At 44.9% G+C, this 21671-nt stretch overlaps 1 protein-coding gene across 1 annotated transcript in view; it reads right to left on the bottom strand.

Annotated features, from left to right (window-relative positions):
* DENND3 (DENN domain containing 3) overlaps positions 1-21671 on the bottom strand; it is a 98636-nt gene that overhangs the window by 28255 nt on the left and 48710 nt on the right. The window contains 9 exon segments of the mRNA XM_056522848.1: positions 991-1024; positions 1026-1096; positions 5390-5519; positions 7769-7939; positions 8877-9136; positions 11371-11892; positions 14326-14504; positions 17769-17872; positions 21296-21392. Of these exon segments, the coding sequence (XP_056378823.1) occupies positions 991-1024; positions 1026-1096; positions 5390-5519; positions 7769-7939; positions 8877-9136; positions 11371-11892; positions 14326-14504; positions 17769-17872; positions 21296-21392 (1568 nt within the window).

Below are 21671 nucleotides of genomic sequence, written 5' to 3'. Positions count from 1 at the left end.
GAGGATACCCGGCCGGCAGAAGAGACGTTCCGGAGCAACGGGGACACGGCGACAGCGATGGAGCGACATCCAGGGCAGCGGTGACGGGTCCGGAGCGGCGGGGACACGTGAGTATTACCTCCTATGCAGTGGTCTTCAATCTGCGGACCTCCCGATGTTGCAAAACTACAACTCCCAGCATGCCCGGACAGCCAACGGCTGTCCGGGCATGCTGGGAGTTGTAGTTTTGCAACATCTGGAGGTCCGCAGGTTGAAGACAACTATTGGGTTCAAAATCTTTATTTTTTTAGATTTTGCACCTATAAATTGGGTGCGTCTTATACGCCGGTGCGTCCTATAGGGCGAAAAATACGGTATTCTGTTTTTATCTTGCATTGAGGCCATGCTTAACAACTTGTGCCTCTGCCACTGTCGTGCCTTGTTATTGTTTCTTGTTTATTGAAAATTAATAAAAATTCCAAATGTAAAAAAAAAAAAATTCCCACCAGTGTGTCTCCAGCTGTTGCAAAACTACTACTCTCAGCATATAAGATTTTTTTCACCATATACGATTTTTTTTTTTTTTTTTTTTTTTTTTATACCATTGTTTTCACACCATTACGATTCCAGCTGTTGGTTGCAAAACTACTACTCCGAGCATGCCCAGACAGCCTTAAAAAAAAAATTAAAAAAAAAATTGAAAAAAATTATTATAATATATATTATATATATATATATATATATAGTATATATTATATATATATATATATATATATATAAAAAATTGCATATTGCAGTCAGTCAGAACCATATAAAAACCATCTGCGATTTTATACCTTTTTAGCTCAGACCATTTTAATAACCCTAAACCGTATGCAGAAACTATGTGTGAATGCGCTCAAAGACAGACTGATAGCGACAGAGCGCTGTCCAAACCATATATCAGAGCTGTGGGGTACTAGTATGGCGCAAGGTGGAGGAACCCTAAGGGAACATTACAGAGGGACTCACCAGGTGTGTAGAGCAGGACATCGACTGACTGAGGGGACCGTCTCCCCCGCACAAGGGTTAATCCTGTGCTTCAGCGTATCGGCCGTCGTCATTGGTATCGTGGAAACTGTTGATCAAGAGAGACAAACAAACAGAGTAATAGCATTGGAGGGGATTGTGAACAGGGCCGGCTCTGCCTAAAGGCAAAATAGGCGGCCGCCTAGGACGCCCTCTTGATGGGGGGGCACTGCTCTGCCTTCCGCAAGAAAGTTAGACAACCAGCATCCGAACCACTCGCTCAGCCAGCAGCATAAGGAGATTTGTTACAGTGTGTCACCCCAAAAGTAAGCTAATTACATGAGGAGGAGGTATGTAAGGAGTAGTAAGGGTGGGGACGTGTCAAAGGGCGGAGCACAATGGGCAGAGTCAAGGGGGCGGCAAAATTAGCTTTTTGCCTAGGGTGGCAAAAATCCTTGCACCAGCCCTGATTGTGAATCCCACAGGGGTGATTGATACATTTGTTACTATACATGCTGGGTGCTAACTAGCCTTGAAGTAGAACTCTTACTAATAAGTGCTTAAAGGGGTACTCCGGTGGAAAACTTTTTTTTTTTTTTTTTTTTATCAACTGGTGCCAGAAAGTAAAACAGATTTGTAAATGATTTCTATTAAAAAAATCTTAATCCTTCCAGTACTTAGCTGCTGAATACTACAGAGGAAATTCTTTTCTTTTTGGAACACAGAGCTCTCTGCTGACATCATGACCACAGTGCTCTCTGCTGACCATCTGTCCATTTTAGGAACTGTCCAGAGCAGCATAGGTTTTCTATGGGGATTTTCTCCTACCCTGGACAGTTCTTAAAATGGACAGAGATGTCAGCAGAGAGCACTGTGCTCGTGATGTCAGCAGAGAGCTCTGTGTTCATAAAAGAAAAGAATTTCCTCTGTAGTATTCAGCAGCTAATAAGTACTGGAAGGATTAAGATTTTTAAATTGAAGTTATTTAAAAATCTGTTTAACTTTCTGGCACCAGTTGATTTAAAAAAAAACAAAAAACCATTTTCCACCATTTTTAACATTTTAACAGCTGCTGCTTCGCCCGGCTGACAGCCGGTGTGAGGTGTTTTTTTTGCGCCACCGTAGATCCATGCGTCCGCATCCTCCCCAGCTCTCCGAACATTTCCGAAGCTAGAACTGGGGGAGGGCAGAGCAAGGGGAGAGAGAAGGTCCACGCCCCCACTCCCTCATCTCCCCTCCCTGAGCTCGGCTGCTCGGCTGGACGCAGATCTCTACGGCCACGCCCCCCTCCCCTGAGGACGTAAATCTCCACGGCACGCCCCCTCTCCCTGAGGACGTAAATCTCCACGGCAGGTCCCCTCCCTCATCTCCCCGAGCTGAGGACGTAGAGCAGCGCTCCCAATGAGCTTTGTGTGTAAAGGGGGACATACTGTACGGGCTAAAGGGGGACATACTGCACGGGCTAAAGGGGGACATACTGTACGGGCTAAAGGGGGACATACTGCACGGGCTAAAGGGGGACATACTGTACGGGCTAAAGGGGGACATACTGCACGGGCTAAAGGGGGACATACTGCACGGGCTAAAGGGGGACATACTGCACGGGCTAAAGGGGGACATACTGTACGGGCTAAAGGGGGACATACTGTACGGGCTAAAGGGGGACATACCTGTACGGGCTAAAGGGGGACATACTGCACGGGCTAAAGGGGGACATACTGTACGGGCTAAAGGGGGGACATACTGCACGGGCTAAAGGGGGACATACTGTACGGGCTAAAGGGGGACATACTGTACGGGCTAAAGGGGGACATACTGCACGGGCTAAAGGGGGACATACTGTACGGGCTAAAGGGGGACATACTGCACGTGCTAAAGGGGGACATACTGCACGTGCTAAAGGGGGACATACTGCAGGGGCTAAAGGGGGGCATACTGCAGGGGCTAAAGGGGGGCATACTGCAGGGGCTAAAGGGGGGCATACTGCACGTGCTAAAGGGGGACATACTGCACGTGCTAAAGGGGGACATACTGCAGGGGCTAAAGGGGGACATACTGCACGGGCTAAAGGGGGACATACTGCACGGGCTAAAGGGGGACATACTGTACGTGCTAAAGGGGGACATACTGTACGGGCTAAAGGGGGACATACTGCACGGGCTAAAGGGGGACATACTGCACGGGCTAAAGGGGGACATACTGCACGGGCTAAAGGGGGACATACTGCACGGGCTAAAGGGGGACATACTGCACGGGCTAAAGGGGGACATACTGCACGGGCTAAAGGGGGACATACTGTACGGGCTAAAGGGGGACATACTGTACGGGCTAAAGGGGGACATACTGTACGGGCTAAAGGAGGACATACTGCACGTGCTAAAGGGGGACATACTGTACGGGCTAAAGGGGGACATACTGCACGGGCTAAAGGGGGACATACTGTACGGGCTAAAGGGGGACATACTGCACGGGCTAAAGGGGGGCATACTGCACGGGCTAAAGGGGGGCATACTGCAGGGGCTAAAGGGGGGCATACTGCAGGGGCTAAAGGGGGACATACTGCACGTGCTAAAGGGGGACATACTGCACGTGCTAAAGGGGGACATACTGCACGTGCTAAAGGGGGACATACTGCAGGGGCTAAAGGGGGACATACTGCACGGGCTAAAGGGGGACATACTGCACGGGCTAAAGGGGGACATACTGCACGGGCTAAAGGGGGACATACTGCACGGGCTAAAGGGGGACATACTGCACGGGCTAAAGGGGGACATACTGCACGGGCTAAAGGGGGACATACTGCACGGGCTAAAGGGGGACATACTGCACGGGCTAAAGGGGGACATACTGCACGGGCTAAAAGGGGGACATACTGCACGGGCTAAAGGGGGACATACTGCACGGGCTAAAGGGGGACATACTGCACGTGCTAAAGGGGGACATACTGCACGTGCTAAAGGGGGACATACTGCACGTGCTAAAGGGGGACATACTGCACGTGCTAAAGGGGGACATACTGCACGGGCTAAAGGGGGACATACTGCACGGGCTAAAGGGGGACATACTGCACGGGCTAAAGGGGGGCATACTGCACGGGCTAAAGGGGGGCATACTGCACGGGCTAAAGGGGGGCATACTGCACGGGCTAAAGGGGGGCATACTGCACGGGCTAAAGGGGGGCATACTGCACGGGCTAAAGGGGGGCATACTGCACGGGCTAAAGGGGGACATACTGCACGGGCTAAAGGGGGACATACTGCACGGGCTAAAGGGGGACATACTGCACGGGCTAAAGGGGGACATACTGCACGGGCTAAAGGGGGACATACTACACGGGCTAAAGGGGGACATACTGCACGGGCTAAAGGGGGACATACTGCACGGGCTAAAGGGGGACATACTGCACGGGCTAAAGGGGGACATACTGCACGGGCTAAAGGGGGACATACTGCACGGGCTAAAGGGGGACATACTGCACGGGCTAAAGGGGGACATACTGCACGTGCTAAAGGGGGACATACTGCACGTGCTAAAGGGGGACATACTGCAGGGGCTAAAGGGGGACATACTGCACGGGCTAAAGGGGGACATACTGCACGGGCTAAAGGGGGGCATACTGCACGGGCTAAAGGGGGGCATACTGCAGGGGCTAAAGGGGGACATACTGCAGGGGCTAAAGGGGGACATACTGCAGGGGCTAAAGGGGGACATACTGCAGGGGCTAAAGGGGGACATACTGCAGGGGCTAAAGGGGGACATACTGCAGGGGCTAAAGGGGGACATACTGCACGGGCTAAAGGGGGACATACTGCACGGGCTAAAGGGGGACATACTGCACGTGCTAAAGGGGGACATACTGCACGTGCTAAAGGGGGACATACTGCACGGGCTAAAGGGGGACATACTGCACGGGCTAAAGGTGGACATACTGTACGGGCTAAAGGGGGGCATACTGCACGGGCTAAAGGGGGGCATACTGTAGGGGCTAAAGGGGGACATACTGCACGGGCTAAAGGGGGACATACTGCACGGGATAAAGGGGGACATACTGTACAGGCTAAAGGTGGACATACTGTAGGGGCTAAAGAGCCCGTGCAGTATGTCCCCCTTTACACACAGAGCTCATTGGGAGCACTGCTCTACGCCCTCAGCTCGAGGAGATCTATGTCCTCAGGGAGGGGGCGTGCCGTAGAGATCTGCGTCCAGCCAAGCTCAGGGAGGGGAGATGAGGGAGGGGGCGTGAACCTCCTCCCTCCCCTTGCCCCAGCTCTAGCTTCGGAAATGTTCGGAGAGCTGGGGGAGGAGCGGACGCATAGATCTACGGGGGGCGCAAAAAACCACCTCACACCGGCACTTTATATACTAAGACTCTCCTTCAGTGTTACAGAAATCATGTCCCCACCTTCATTCCTCATCTTGTCGAAGTAGGACAGCTTGGAGGCAGCATAGATGGATTTGGCCGTCTGCAGCGCTCCGACCACGGCGTTCATGAGCAGGACGTTAGTCAGGGCCTCCTGTACGTACTGAGGGTCCTGTGAGATAGAAGACAGAACTCAGTATCACAAGTCACTAGGTTTCTGTTCTCATCATGTACTCCGCTTCTGAATATAAGCTATTGTCCTCTGCTATCAGCCACCGGAGGCCGACTGTAATGTGGTCTAGGTAAGGGATATGTGGGTGAATCTAAAGAAGGGTTCATGTGCCTATATGGCTCAATGTCAGTCTGCTGCCCTTAAAGCAACCAATATATTGTAAGTCTTTTCCTATCTTAAGCAGAACTATAGCCTGAGCGTGAAACATATAAACCTTCACTGCCCAAGACTAGCAGGGACTTTACCCAGGGCTGGTGCAAGGGTTTTTGCCACCTTAGGCGAAAGCTAATTTTGCTGCCCCCTTAACCCCAACCATTGGCTCCACCCTTTGACACGCCCCACCTTCCTACTGGGGTGACACACTGTAACAAACCTCCTCCTCATGCAATCACCTTCCTACTGGGGTGACGCACTGTAACAAACCTCCTCCTCATGTAATCTCCTTACTACTGGGGTGACACACTGTAACAAACCTCCTCCTCATGTAATCTCTTTAGCATGAGGTGACACACTGTAATAAGCCTCCTCCTCATGTAATCTCCTTACTACTGTGGTGACACACTGTAACAAACCTCCTCCTCATGTAATCTCCTTACTACTGTGGTGACACACTGTAACAAACCTCCTCCTCATGTAATCTCCTTACTACTGGGGTGACACACTGTAACAAACCTCCTCCTCATGTAATCTCCTTACTACTGGGGTGACACACTGTAACAAACCTCCTCCTCATGTAATCTCCTTACTACTGGGGTGACACACTGTAACAAACCTCCTCCTCATGTAATCTCCTTACTACTGTGGTGACACACTGTAATAAAGGATTATATGGGATCAGTAAGGCAGTACTATCAGGGAACTATATAATGGTATTATTTGAGCATTGTATAATGGTATTGGATTGTGCGGATGTATTATTTGTGCATTGTATAATGGTATTGGATTGTGCGGATGTATTATTTGAGCATTGTATAATGGTATTGGATTGTGCGGATGTATTATTTGTGCATTGTATAATGGTATTGGATTGTGCGGATGTATTATTTGAGCATTGTATAATGGTATTGGATTGTGCGGATGTATTATTTGAGCATTGTATAATGGTATTGGATTGTGCGGATGTATTATTTGAGCATTGTATAATGGTATTGGATTGTGCGGATGTATTATTTGTGCATTGTATAATGGTATTGGATTGTACGGATGTATTATTTGAGCATTGTATAATGGTATTGGATTGTGCGGATGTATTATTTGTGCATTGTATAATGGTATTGGATTGTACGGATGTATTATTTGTGCATTGTATAATGGTATTGGATTGTGCGGATGTATTATTTGAGCATTGTATAATGGTATTGGATTGTACGGATGTATTATTTGTGCATTGTATAATGGTATTGGATTGTACGGATGTATTATTTGAGCATTGTATAATGGTATTGGATTGTGCGGATGTATTATTTGTGCATTGTATAATGGTATTGGATTGTGCGGATGTATTATTTGAGCATTGTATAATGGTATTGGATTGTGCGGATGTATTATTTGAGCATTGTATAATGGTATTGGATTGTGCGGATGTATTATTTGTGCATTGTATAATGGTATTGGATTGTGCGGATGTATTATTTGAGCATTGTATAATGGTATTGGATTGTGCGGATGTATTATTTGAGCATTGTATAATGGTATTGGATTGTGCGGATGTATTATTTGTGCATTGTATAATGGTATTGGATTGTACGGATGTATTATTTGAGCATTGTATAATGGTATTGGATTGTGCGGATGTATTATTTGTGCATTGTATAGTGGGATTTTTTATAGCATTTTTATGGCTGTATTATTTGAGGACTGTATGAAAGTATTATTTGGGCACTGTATGGTGATATTGTTTGGGCCAGGGGGATAGCTATAGAGGCAGCAGACGCACCAGGGCCCCAAAACACATCTGCCCCATAAGAGACCAGCATTATAATTTGCATATGGGGCCCAGAAGCTACAAGGTACGCCTCTGGTTTGGGCATTGTATGGAAACATTCTGTACAATCATTTGGGGGGGAAATGTATTTGCATTAAATATATAACAAAATCACAAGAACAATCAGTAAGAAGTGTCACCAGACGTATAAAAAGTCCATCAAATATAGAAGAGATTACAAAATACAATATAATCAAATAGAGACCTTGTGACTATCGGCCATGTTCCTCCCGGCCCACATCTCCTTGATCATCATTTGCCACAGTTCACATTCACTCTTCAGGTTTGCTTCAAATACTTCCTTCCTGGTGGAGACTTTAATCCGGAGAGACTGAATCCTCAGGAGCAAGAAGGCCGAAGTGGAGATCTTCACATCCTAAGAGAGTCAAATTATATATCATAGATATGAGATAGATAGATACATATGAGATAGATAGACAGATAGATATGAGATAGATAGATATGAGATAGATATGATATAGATATGAGATAGATAGATAGATATGAGATAGATATGAGATAGATATGAGATAGATGGATATGAGATAGATATGAGATAGATAGATATGAGATAGATAGATATGAGATAGATATGAGATAGATATTAGATAGATAGATATGTATGAGATAGATAGATATGTATGAGATAGATAGATAGATATGAGATAGATAGATAGATATGAGATAGATAGATAGATATGAGATAGATAGATATGAGATAGATAGATATGAGATAGATAGATATGAGATAGATAGATATGAGATAGATAGATATGAGATAGATGGATATGAGATAGATGGATATGAGATAGATGGATATGAGATAGATGGATATGAGATAGATGGATATGAGATAGATGGATATGAGATAGATGGATATGAGATAGATGGATATGAGATAGATGGATATGAGATAGATGGATATGAGATAGATGGATATGAGATAGATGGATATGAGATAGATATTAGATAGATAGATATGAGATAGATAGATATGAGATAGATAGATATGAGATAGATAGATAGATATGAGATAGATAGATAGATATGAGATAGATAGATAGATATGAGATAGATAGATATGAGATAGATAGATAGATATGAGATAGATAGATAGATATGAGATAGATAGATATGAGATAGATAGATAGATAGGAGATAGATAGATATGAGATAGATATTAGATAGATAGATATGAGATAGATAGATATTAGATAGATATGAGATAGATAGATATGAGATAGATATGAGATAGATATGAGATAGATGGATATGAGATATATATTAGATAGACAGACAACATAACTTCTTGCCTCTATATTCCTGAAGATGGCGATTTCTTCGTAGCTCTGTCTTCCCTCTAATAGAATGAAGAGGCGTTTCTGGGTCATGGCGATTTTCCCGACGCCGAGGTTGGTTTTTACTGAGCTGGAAAGTTTATACACAAACTCATTCTGATCCAGGCGCTCGGCGACCCCAGACGGGAGGTCCACCTCCTCCGCTTCTGCCTCCGTTTCTTTCCAGCAGTTGTAGAAATCCCTGAAGATGTCCGGGTCGATCTGCTTCTGGTAACCTGGGGAGACATTCAGAGGAGAACTGGTGAGGAATAAAAGCAAGAAACCTGCACGGAATAAAAGAACTAATCCTTTATAAGACAACAGATCGGTTCACCATGGAGACATTTTATTAGAAACTGCTTGAATGGCAATCCCCTAAAATACAGTGTTTCCAAACCAGGGTGCCTCCAGCTGTTGAAAAACTACAACTCCCAGCATGCCCGGACAGCCAACGGCTGTCCGGGCATGCTGGGAGTTGTAGTTTTGCAACAGCTGGAGGCACAATTCTCCATAACTGCTCAGACAGGCAGAAGATCTGTGTCTACAATCCGACTGAACATGGATATTCCCTACAGTCCTATCCAGAGCACCCCTCCCCCCCATGTCTCTTATGGCTGGATACTGCCGCAGCAACACAAAGTATTTCTAATGACATTACAGAATTGCTACAATATCAACATTCCGGGAATAATCATCTTTCTGCAACAATAGTAAAACCAACATTTTCTCTCTTTTTCTTTCATGTTCACATATCACTTTATATTAGCAAATAATCTACATAAGGAAGTGAGAGTCACTTTATGCACACATTAAATTACTTCAACATAAGTTACATTCTGTATTATACTCCAGAGCTGCACTCACTATTCTGCTGGTGAGGTCACTGTGTACATACATTACTTATCCTGTACTGATCCTGAGTTATATCCTGTATTATACCCCAGAGCTGTACTCACTATTCTGCTGTTGAGGTCACTGTGTACATACATTACATTACTTATCCTGTACTGATCCTGAGTTATATCCTGTATTATACTCCAGAGCTGTACTCACTATTCTGCTGGTGAGGTCACTGTGTACATACATTACATTACTTATCCTGTACTGATCCTGAGTTATATCCTGTATTATACTCCAGAGCTGCACTCACTATTCTGCTGGTGAGGTCACTGTGTACATACATTACATTACTTATCCTGTACTGATCCTGAGTTATATCCTGTATTATACCCCAGAGCTGTACTCACTATTCTGCTGGTGAGGTTACTGTGTACATACATTACATTACTTATCCTGTACTGATCCTGAGTTATATCCTGTATTATACTACAGAGCTGTACTCACTATTCTGCTGGTGAGGTCACTGTGTCCATACATTACATTACTTATCCTGTACTGATCCTGAGTTATATCCTGTATTATACTCCAGAGCTGTACTCACTATTCTGCTGGTGAGGTCACCATGTACATACATTACATTACTTATCCTGTACTGATCCAGAGTTATATCCTGTATTATACTCCAGAGCTGCACTCACTATTCTGCTGGTGAGGTCACTGTGTATATACATTACTTATCCTGTACTGATCCTGAGTTATATCCTGTATTTATAATACTCCAGAGCTGCACTCCCTATTCTGCTGGTGAGGTCACTGTGTACATACATTACATTACTTATCCTGTACTGATCCTGAGTTATATCCTGTATTATACCCCAGAGCTGTACTCACTATTCTGCTGGTGAGGTCACTGTGTACATACATTACATTACTTATCCTGTACTGATCCTGAGTTATATCCTGTATTATACTCCAGAGCTGTACTCACTATTCTGCTGGTGAGGTCACTGTGTACATACATTACATTACTTATCCTGTACTGATCCTGAGTTATATCCTGTATTATACTCCAGAGCTGTACTCACTATTCTGCTGGTGAGGTCATTGTGTACATACATTACATTACTTATCCTGTACTGATCCTGAGTTATATCCTGTATTATACCCCAGAGCTGTACTCACTATTCTGCTGGTGGGGTCACTGTGTACATACATTACATTACTTATCCTGTACTGATCCTGAGTTATATCCTGTATTATACTCCAGAGCTGTACTCACTATTCTGCTGGTGAGGTCACTATGTACATACATTACATTACTTATCCTGTACTGATCCTGAGTTATATCCTGTATTATACTCCAGAGCTGTACTCACTATTCTGCTGGTGAGGTCACTATGTACATACATTACATTACTTATCCTGTACTGATCCTGAGTTATATCCTGTATTATACTCCAGAGCTGTACTCACTATTCTGCTGGTCAGGTCACTGTGTACATACATACATTACTTATCCTGTACTGATCCTGAGTTATATCCTGTATTATACTCCAGAGCTGTACTCACTATTCTGCTGGTGAGGTCACTGTGTACATACATCACATTACTTATCCTGTATTCTACTTACCAACAGTTAAAGCATCAAACAATCGGTGAATAGTGTCAATGTCTTTGACGATTCCGGACTCCTGGATCCTCCGTACAAAGTCTTCCAGGTGAAGATGCGTCTTCGGTAACTCAAACTTCTTCACGCGGTCGTCAGCCCTGGGGACCTCCCTCTCCTTGTCCAGCACTTGCCCAATGAGCCTCTTCAGTTCGGGCCTACAGTCGGCCTTCTGGCGCTCGGCTGCGGGGAGGGACAGGACGACCTTCCTCACCAGCTCCATGGGGAAGATCCGCAGATCGGTTTTATAAAGTTTCTGAAAGTCGGACAGAGCTCCGAGCAGCTTCCCCTGCATCAGGCCCACCAGTCCTCGGAGGTAGTAGTATCGGGCCAGCAGGGTGGAGTTCTCGGGCGGCAGCGCGCTGATCTCTTTGCTGAGATAGTTTGTAAATTCTGTATAATATGTCTGGACGCAGCGAGCGGAGAGAGGAAAAGCCACTTCAGGGAGTCGGAATGTGTGGACCGTCTTCCCTGTTAAATTGTATCCTTAAATAATAAAAAAAAAAGATAATTGAATCACGTAGGTCATTATAATAACACACTGTGCACCTCAACCAACAGTCCGAACAGTCACCAATTATGGATGGTGCGAACAATGTATATACCACTTATATGTCACTATATACCATATACTAGACATACATTGAAATGAGAGAAGGACTAAGAGTTTTCTGGTTACAAGTAAACCACGGTTTAGAGCAGGAGACAGCAGTTTCACGCTTAGATGTGCTTGATCACACCATAGGGGGCTACTATAAAACATATCTAAGCACGAAACAGCTGTTTCCTGGTCTATGTGAGCATATTATACATTATGTAATGCCTGATTGTTTGCTGAGTACGTGAACTATCTTTGGAAGAAAGAAAAGTACTGGCGAGGTTCGCACAACCTTGTACATAACATAAGAGGGCAACAATTTTAAAATGTATATTATAATTTTAGCCTAAACAAAAACAAAATGTAAAAACGGGATAAGGTCTGAAAACTTGCTGCATGCTCTGTAGATATCGCTGTGGGCCAAAGCAAAAATATATAAACAAAGAATAAGTTGGCCAGCACTATTGATTCCAAACTATTATACGGACCTGGCTTACAGGTGCAAGCTGCTGGGCTAAATATACAGCAACAGGAGAATACAGCAGCACACTGCTAGCACAAAGATATAGATAAAACATGAGTATATAGATACAACATGAGAAGCTATTCAGTTATGGTGCAGTAATGAAATAGTGAGATACTTAGCTTGCAATTTGGAGGCCAAATAGCTTGAACCGTCCCACCACGGTAAGGTGATCTCATTGGGACGGACCCTACACTATATATATATACAAACATACATACATACATACACACACACACACACACCATATCATCTCCACAGTACTGTATGCCCAACGGGGCAACAATTATGGAGGGTGCGAATGATGTATATACCACTTGGTCACTAAACACTAGTGTTTCCCAACCATGGTGACTCCAGGTGTTGCAAAACTACAACTCCCAGCATGCCCGGACAGCCGAAGGCTGTCCGGCCATGCTGGGAGTTGTAGTTTTGCTACACCTGGAGGTACACTAGTTGGCAAACACTGCTATACACCATAGACTAGACATACATTGATATGAGAAAAGGACTAGGAGTTTTCTGTTTACTAATAAACCACGGTTTAGACCAGGAGACAGCCGTTTCACGCTCAGATGTGCTTAATCCCACCATAGGGGCTATGATAAAACATATCTGAGCGCGAAACAGCTGTTTCCTGGTGTGAGCACATACATTATGAAATGCCCGATAGTTTGACGAGTATGTGTACTATCTTTGGAAGGAAGAAAGTACTAGCAAGGTTCGCACATCCTTGTCTAGCTCAGCATTTGTAAACTAAGTAAGGCTGGGTTTACATCACATTTTTCCCCATACGGGAGCGCATACGGCAGGGGAGAGCTAAAAACTTGCGCTCCCGTATCCCTGCGTATGCGGTCCTGTATGTAATTCATGTCAATGAGCCGACCGGAGTGAACCGGTCGGCTCATTTTTCCCCGTATGCGGTTTTCTACCTGACCTAAAACCGTAGTCAACCATGGTTTTAGGTCAGGTAGAAAACCGCATACGGGGAATTATGTCTAATTTATCACACTAACACAAAGAACTTCCCAAATTGACAGGATAATGACCTGCCTCTAAAAACACTATGGGGGGAGATTGATCAAAACCTGTCCAGAGGAAAAGTTGCTGAGTTGCCCATGGCAACCAATCAGATCGCTTCTTTTATTTTTCAGAAATGAAAGAAGTGATCTGATTGGTTGCTATGGGCAACTCAGCGACTTTTCTTCTAGACAGGTTTTGATCAATCTCCCCTATATACTTTATGATATCAAATACTCTAAAAAAATAAGACAGTTCTGCATAGTATGTAGTCACTTAAAAACTTTCCTACACAGGATTTGTGTAATTACTCAGCATCTACAGTCCGCTGTTTTTAAACGCTGTACATTACAGACACCTCCTCGACATGTTTCACAGAACCAACTGCATAATCAGGGTTAGTCAGGCTGTAATGTATCGCACTGGCTCATGATGTTTGATAAACCTGGTGCATCTTTAGACAGGATTAGACCATCTGCCAGTTGGCCTACTTTACGCCAATTTTTTGGGGGCAATATCAAGTGCGTGATTTTGCAGCCAAGCCCCTTTTTTCACAAAGCATCGCCTCCTTGTCACAAATCACTGCCTTCTGGACAGATGGGGTGCAAAAGTGGCTGACGGCAGCAAAAGACCGATATAGGGATCATTCATGCGGCCCTGCCCACACAATTTTTCGGGCCTTGTAGGTTGGCTCTGTAAACAGCTACAGATACTGATCTGAGGAAGGGGGAGTGTAGCTCTGGATGTAACTGGAGTAAAATCACAAGTCCTTACTCACCGTTCTCCTGCAGGGGCCTCCTCAGGGACATCGGTCCTTGCGGGACGTCGGCCATCTTTATAGTCTGCAGGTTCGGCATACTGATAACCAGCTTCTTGCTGAACATGTGCTCCGGCCTAAAACGCTTCATCTTCTCGGTGGCCCGCTGCCTGGTGTTTTCCAGGGGCAGAGTTGATCTCCTGCAAGTACGACGGGTAGGATAGATGTCACGGTAAGAACACAAGACGATGTTCTGGATTGCTACTTAATACGTAAAATACACTGTGGAAATAAACACTAATAGAAACTGTACCGACTACAAATCTATACAAAGAAAAAAGTTACAGCTCCACGAGATTGTAGTCCAAAATATCAAAAATATTTAGGATACAAAAAAGTGAAACAATCATAAAAGGGACTGACGAGTTTCGGCCTGCAGATCCTTAGTCATAGCCACATAGCACTACAAATCTAGATCTAGCCATACCATCAGAGTAAGGGTGCGTTCATACGGCAGTCTGTCCCCGTTTTGTTTCCTTTTTTTGCAGGCTGCAAACAGATTCAAAACGGTTTAAAAAAAATCCCATTTATGTCAATGGGATTTTTTTTACAATCCATTTGCACCCGTCTGCACTCATTTCCGTTTTATTTTGACGGCAGAAAAAAACAGAACATGCAGTATTTTTTCTTCCGTTCAAAAAATGGAAGAAAAAACGGATACAGTAAACATTTAAGTCTACGGAAAACGGATGAGCCTTTAATGTCATCTGTTTGCATCTGTTTTTTCAATCCGTTTTTACTTTTGAGCATGCTCAGAACAAAAAATTTTAGTTTTTTGGTTTATTAATTGAACAAAAACGGATCCAAACGGAGACAAACAGATAACATCTGTTTGCATCCGTTATTGTCCGTTTTTTTTAAAGTCCATTTTAAAATTTTGACGGGAGAAGAACGGGACGGGTCTAGACGGCCGTGTGAACGCAGCCTAAGAAGGAAAAACAAAGACCATGGTATCCAGGCGCTGTTTCATCCAAAATAATTATTTTTTTTTTGTTTTTTGTTTTATAAGCTGCCATTATTTTGAATATATGCTGCTACTACTTGCTGCTAATTACTATTACTTTTTTGTTTTTAAAGGGGTACTCCGCTGCTCAGCGTTTGAAACAAACTGTTCCGAACGCCGGAGCTGGAAGCTCGTGACGTCATAGCCCAGCCCCTTATGACATCACGTCCCGCCCTCTCAATGCAAGTCTATGGGAGAGGGCGTGACAGCTGTCATGCCCCCTCCCATAGACTTGCATTGAGGGTGGGCGGCGCATGACATCATGAGGGGGTGTGGCTTTAACATCACAAGCTCCCGACTCCAGCGTTCGGAACAGTTTGTTTCAAACGCTGAGTAGCGGAGTACCCCTTTAAGGTTTCACTTCTCTTATAGGCAATATATATGCCTGTTCTCTATGCTGTCAGCCCGCGAGGACTCGCGCGGCCGAGGCCTCGCGCTGATCCACTCACACAGGTTATAGCTACTACGCCCGCTCCTATCGGGACAAGTCTTCCTGTGATAAATGAAATGATATTTAGCGACGTGTACGATTTCAGTTTTCATTTTATAATGTGGTTATTAAGATGTAATCATTACTAATTGTTTTTGAGCACTTTATTGTCACTGTTTTGTATGTTTGTGTAAGGGTGACGACATCATACTAGTCCGCCCCTTGACCCAACTGAGCGCCATTTTTTAAACATATAAGGCCTGCTGGTGACAAGAGTCCTTCAGACAATATGAGGAAGGGGCAAGAGGGCCCCGAAATGAGTCATTGTCTATTAGCTTATTGTCTATAAAGCTTATTACTTCAACTTGGATACCGTGGTCTTTGTTTTTTCTTCTTCGGCTGCATTCACACCCCTTTTTTGCAGTACAGTTCCCGTATAGATTTTCAAATTGAAAATCATACGGAACCGTATTTAAAACCGTATGCATTGACTCTCCATTGAAAATGTTGCATCCGTTTTGCGTCTTGTACGATTTTGTCAGTTTTTTTTTTCCCGTACCCAAAACCGTAGCCTACTGCAGTTTTTGCTCTGGGTTTAAAACCGTATTGAAACAGTATCCTTTTTTTTTTTTTAACATGGGAGTCAATGGGAACCGTATGTGCGTACGGCTCCATACGGTTTGCACCATATGTTTTTTTTTACTTTGCACAGTTTTTTTCTTGGAATTTCAATCAAACAAGTGAAACTTTATTCATAATGGAGTGAAATGTTAAAAATGTATACTGTTTTTTCTTAAAAAACGGATGCAAACCGGACATCATTTTTCAAACCGTATATGGATTAATATGTGTACATACAATTTGATACAGTTTAGTCCGGTTTTGAGGAATCCGTTTTTCATCAAAAACCTGATACGGAACTGTATTGCAAAAACGTGGTGTGAACCCGGCCTTCTTCTGCATTTCCAAACGGGTGAGGGTTGCCCCTGTCCTGTGACCATCAGGCCAAGCAGCTTCTCCTGGGATATATGGTACCTCCTATAAGAGGTGATATGCGCATGCTACACATTTGTGAGGTGAGCGGCCGCCTAGACTGAACTCTGGATGTTACATCTATTGGTGCTTTTAGAATCCCTAACCTCACAAGAGTAACGCACAAGACGCTGCATCCCTGTCATTTTTTACTTTCTACTTCTACATAAACAGCAGGGGCCCAACAACTAAAGGCGTCCACAAGCTGTTGCAAAACTACAACTCCCAGCATGCCTGGACAGCCGAAGGCTACTACCCAGCTTTCCTAGACTCCTGAATGGCCTATCAGACTGGACCCTGATTTTGTAGTGCAGTGTTTCCCAACCAGTATGCCTCCAGCTGTTGCAAAACTACAACACCCAACATGCCTTGACAGCCGAAGGCTACTACCCAGCTCTCCTAGACTCCTGAATGGCCTATCAGACTGGACCCTGATTTTGTAGTGCAGGGTTTCCCAACCAGTATGCCTCCAGCTGTTACAAAACTACAAATCCCAGCATGCCCGGACAGTCGAAGGCGACTACCCATCTCTCCTAGACTCCTGAATGGCCTATCAGGCTGGACCCTGATTTTGTAGTGCAGGATTTCCCAACCAGTATGCCTCCAGCTGTTGCACAACTACAACTCCCAGCACGCCCGGACAGCCGAAGGCTGTCCGGGCATGCTGGGAGTTGCAGATTTGCAACAGCTGTAGGCACCCTGGTTGGGAAATACATCTGTATAAGGAGGGTGAGCCGCATGCAGACAGCTCTGGCCCTGGCTTATTCGGTGCTGCCCTTGGTGGTCATAGTTGTCCTGGGCCCAATGGTAACTGCTTACCCCCCTATATACCATCAGGAGATGAGGTCTGCTTCACTCGTATTGCATTACGTGGAACTGTGCACCATTTTTTGGCCCTTTTAAGAGCAACAAAGTTTTAAAATCCGATGAAGAGTTTACCCGTCAATCCCGGAGGACGAGCTCAGCTCCATGCGGGCGTAGTCATCCATTTTTTTACTGAGTCGAGCCTTAAGGAAGGAGTTGAACATGTAGGTGTCCAGGACCTGCAACACAGTCACATGGTTACTAAAAGAAAGTCCTACAAACCTGATACGTCAGTCAGAAGATGGACAAACAGACCCTTCGTAATGGTCATGTGCTATGTATATCCTCAGACGAGCGTGCATGTATTAAGAGCGGGTAGACAGCCGAGAGTGCATGTATTAAGAGCGGGAAGACAGCAGAGAGTGCATGTATTAAGAGCGGGAAGACAGCCGAGAGTGCATGTATTAAGAGCGGGAAGACAGCCGAGAGTGCATGTATTAAGAGCGGGAAGACAGCCGAGAGTGCATGTATTAAGAGCGGGAAGACAGCAGAGAGTGCATGTATTTAAAGCGGGAGACAGAAGAGCGTGCATGTATTCAGAGCAAGGAGACAGCCGAGCATGCATGTATTCAGAGCAAGGAGACAGCCGAGCGTGCATGTATTCAGAGCAAGGAGACAGCCGAGCGTGCATGTATTGAGAGCAAGGAGACAGCCGAGCGTGCATGTATTATGTATATCCTCAGACGAGCGTGCATGTATTAAGAGCGGGTAGACAGCCGAGAGTGCATGTATTAAGAGCGGGAAGACAGCAGAGAGTGCATGTATTTAAAGCGGGAGACAGAAGAGCGTGCATGTATTCAGAGCAAGGAGACAGCCGAGCGTGCATGTATTCAGAGTGGGGAGACAGCCGAGCGTGCATGTTTTCAGAGCAAGGAGACAGCCAAGCGTGCATGTATTCAGAGGGGGAAGACAGCCGAGCGTGCATGTATTCAGAGGGGGGGAGACAGCTGAGCATGCATGTATTCAGAGTTGGCAGACAGACGAGCGTGCATGTATTCAGAGCAAGGAGACAGCCGAGCGTGCATGTATTCAGAGCAAGGAGACAGCCGAGCGTGCATGTATTCAGAGCAAGGAGACAGCCGAGCTTGCATGTATTCAGAGCAGGGAGACAGCCGAGCTTGCATGTATTCAGAGCGGGGAGACAGCCGAGCGTGCATGTATTCAGAGCGGGGAGACAGCCGAGCGTGCATGTATTCAGAGTGGGGAGACAGCCGAGCGTGCATGTATTCAGAGTGGGGAGACAGCCGAGCGTGCATGTATTCAGAGTGGGGAGACAGCCGAGCGTGCATGTATTCAGAGGGGGGAGACAGCCGAGCTTGCATGTATTCAGAGTGGGGAGACAGCCAAGCGTGCATGTATTCAGAGCAAGGAGACAGCCGAGCGTGCATGTATTCAGAGCAAGGAGACAGCCGAGCGTGCATGTATTCAGAGCAAGGAGACAGCCGAGCGTGCATGTATTCAGAGCAAGGAGACAGCCGAGCGTGCATGTATTCAGAGTGGGGAGACAGCCGAGCGTGCATGTATTCAGAGTGGGGAGACAGCCGAGCGTGCATGAATTCAGAGGGGGGAAACAGCCAAGCGTGCATGTATTCTGAGCAGGGAAATAGCAGAGCGAGCATGAATTCAGAGGGGGGAGACAACCGAGCGTGCATGTACAGATGGTCTTCTAGGGATTAAAGTAATGTTTCCCAACCAGGGTGTCACCAGCTGTTGCAAAACTACAACTTCCAGCATGTCCGGACAGCCCTCTGGGCATGTTGGGAATTGTAGTTTTGCAACAGTTTGAGCTGCCCTGGTTGGGAAACACTGGGATAAGAGTTTAACCGGTTGCCGTCTAAGGACGAGTCGGCTGGTCCTGAGACAGCAAGCAGGGAATTGCGCGGGCACACCGGCCGGCCCCCAGCTGATCACTGTAGTTGGGGGTCAACATTATTAGCCGACATGCGGCTATAAACCCTTTAGATCTCCACTGTCAAAGCTGACCGTGGCGTCTAAAGGGACCTTTAACCAGTCCCTGGTGGTCCAGTAGGGTGGATCGCGATTGCTGGGGAGCAATCCACTTCTGAGGTAGCTGGAGGGCTTACCTCTTCTTCTGTCCTGGTCCCGGCTCTGAACCTGGCTGGACCAGGCTTTATCAATCAAGTGCAGAGCACACAGATCAATGTGGTTCTATGGAACTACATTGATCTGTATGAGAAATCTAATGATTCCTCCTAAATGTCCCCTAAGGGAACTAAAAGTGTAAAAAAAAGAAAGAAAAAGAAAAGCTTAATAAAAGTTTAAAAAAAAAAAACACATATTAACCCCTTCCATATTAAAAGTTTGAATCCCCCCCCCCTTTTCCCCAAATTCCATATAAAAACATTCCATATGTAAACATAAAAATAAACATATGTCGTATAACCACATGCGCAAATGTCCATACTATAAAAATATAAGGTTATTTAAACCGCTGGGTCAATGACGTTTACGTAAAAAAATACCAAAGTCCAAAATTGCATATTTATGGTCACGTTGTATACCCTAAAATATGTATAAAAAGCGATCACAAAGTTCTATCAAAACAAAAACTTCAGATCACGACGCAAAAAATGAGCACTCATACATCCCAGTATACAGAAAAATAAAAAAGTTAAAGGGGTAAGAATATAAGCTTAAACATACAAATTTTGGTGCATGTAGTTATAATTTTTTTAGGTAGTAAAATAAAATAAAACTTATATAAATTGGGTATCATTGTAACCGTATGGACCTACAGAATAAAGATGAGGTGTCATTTTAACCGAAAAGTGCAAAATGTGTAGAATCGGAAGCCCCCAAAATGGCATTTTAAAATTTTTTAAAATTTTGCCCCACAAATATTTCTTTTCTGGTTTTGCCGTAGATTTTCTGGTGAAATGGTTGGCGTCATTACAAAGTACAATTGGTGGCGCAAAAAACAAGTCCTCATATGGGTCTGTAGGTGGAAAACTGAAAGCGTTACGATTTTTAGTAGGTGAGGAGGAAAAAACAAAAGTGCAAAAATGAAAAATGTCCCGTTCCTTAAAGGGGTATTCCGGGCAAAACATTTTATCCCCTATCCAAAGGATAGGGGATAAGATTTCTGATCGCGGGGGGCCCACTGCTGAGACCCCCTGTGATCTCCCTGCAGCACCCGCATTCTATGCGGGTACCGATTCTCTAGTTTCGGAAACCTCCAGGTTTCGGGGACGTGATGTCACGCCACGCCCCCTCCATTCATGTCTATGGGAGGGGGCGTGACGGTCGTCACACCCCCTCCCATAGACATGAATGGAGGGGGCGTGACGTTATGTCCCCAGTCCCGGAAACCTGGAGGTTTCCGAAACTGGAGATTGAGCAAATTCTATTTGACAATGAACTAATCTTGTAAGAATTTGTCTCATGTCTTCTAAGGAATCACGGTAACCTGTAGAGACAGAGCAGGTGTTTCAATATGTTATTACTTTTTTGTTATTTGTTTAGTATGTTTATCTAGTATGTTCTGTAGGATGGAGCACAGTCTTGTCTTTCTGGGAGATCACATGTGGATCTGATCATTTTGTGTTAATAGTGCACTGTCCCTTTAAATTGAGAAGCTTCACCTTTCTGTAGAAGGCCTGGTCTCCTGGACTGCTGCTCTTCAGGAACTCCCTGCTGTTAAACACCCGGTGCTCATAATTCAGGTGCGCCTTCACATCCCTGCCAAAGAAATAGGAGTATAATACAGGATATAACTCAGGATCAGTACAGGATAAGTAATGTAATGTATGTACACAGTGATCTCACCAGCAGAATAGTGAGTACAGCTCTGGAGTATTATACAGGATATAACTCAGGATCAGTACAGTATAAGTAATGTAATGTATATACACAGTGACCTCACCATTAGAATAGTGAGTACAGCTCTGGATTATAATACAGGATATAACTCAGGATCAGTACAGGAGAAGTAATGTAATGTATGTACACAGTGACCTC

The sequence above is a fragment of the Hyla sarda genome, chromosome 5 (assembly GCF_029499605.1).
Source record: "Hyla sarda isolate aHylSar1 chromosome 5, aHylSar1.hap1, whole genome shotgun sequence".
Classification (NCBI taxonomy): Eukaryota; Metazoa; Chordata; class Amphibia; order Anura; family Hylidae; genus Hyla; species Hyla sarda.
Note: the sequence above shows the minus strand (reverse complement) of the source record. Positions and strands in the feature narration are given on the sequence as shown.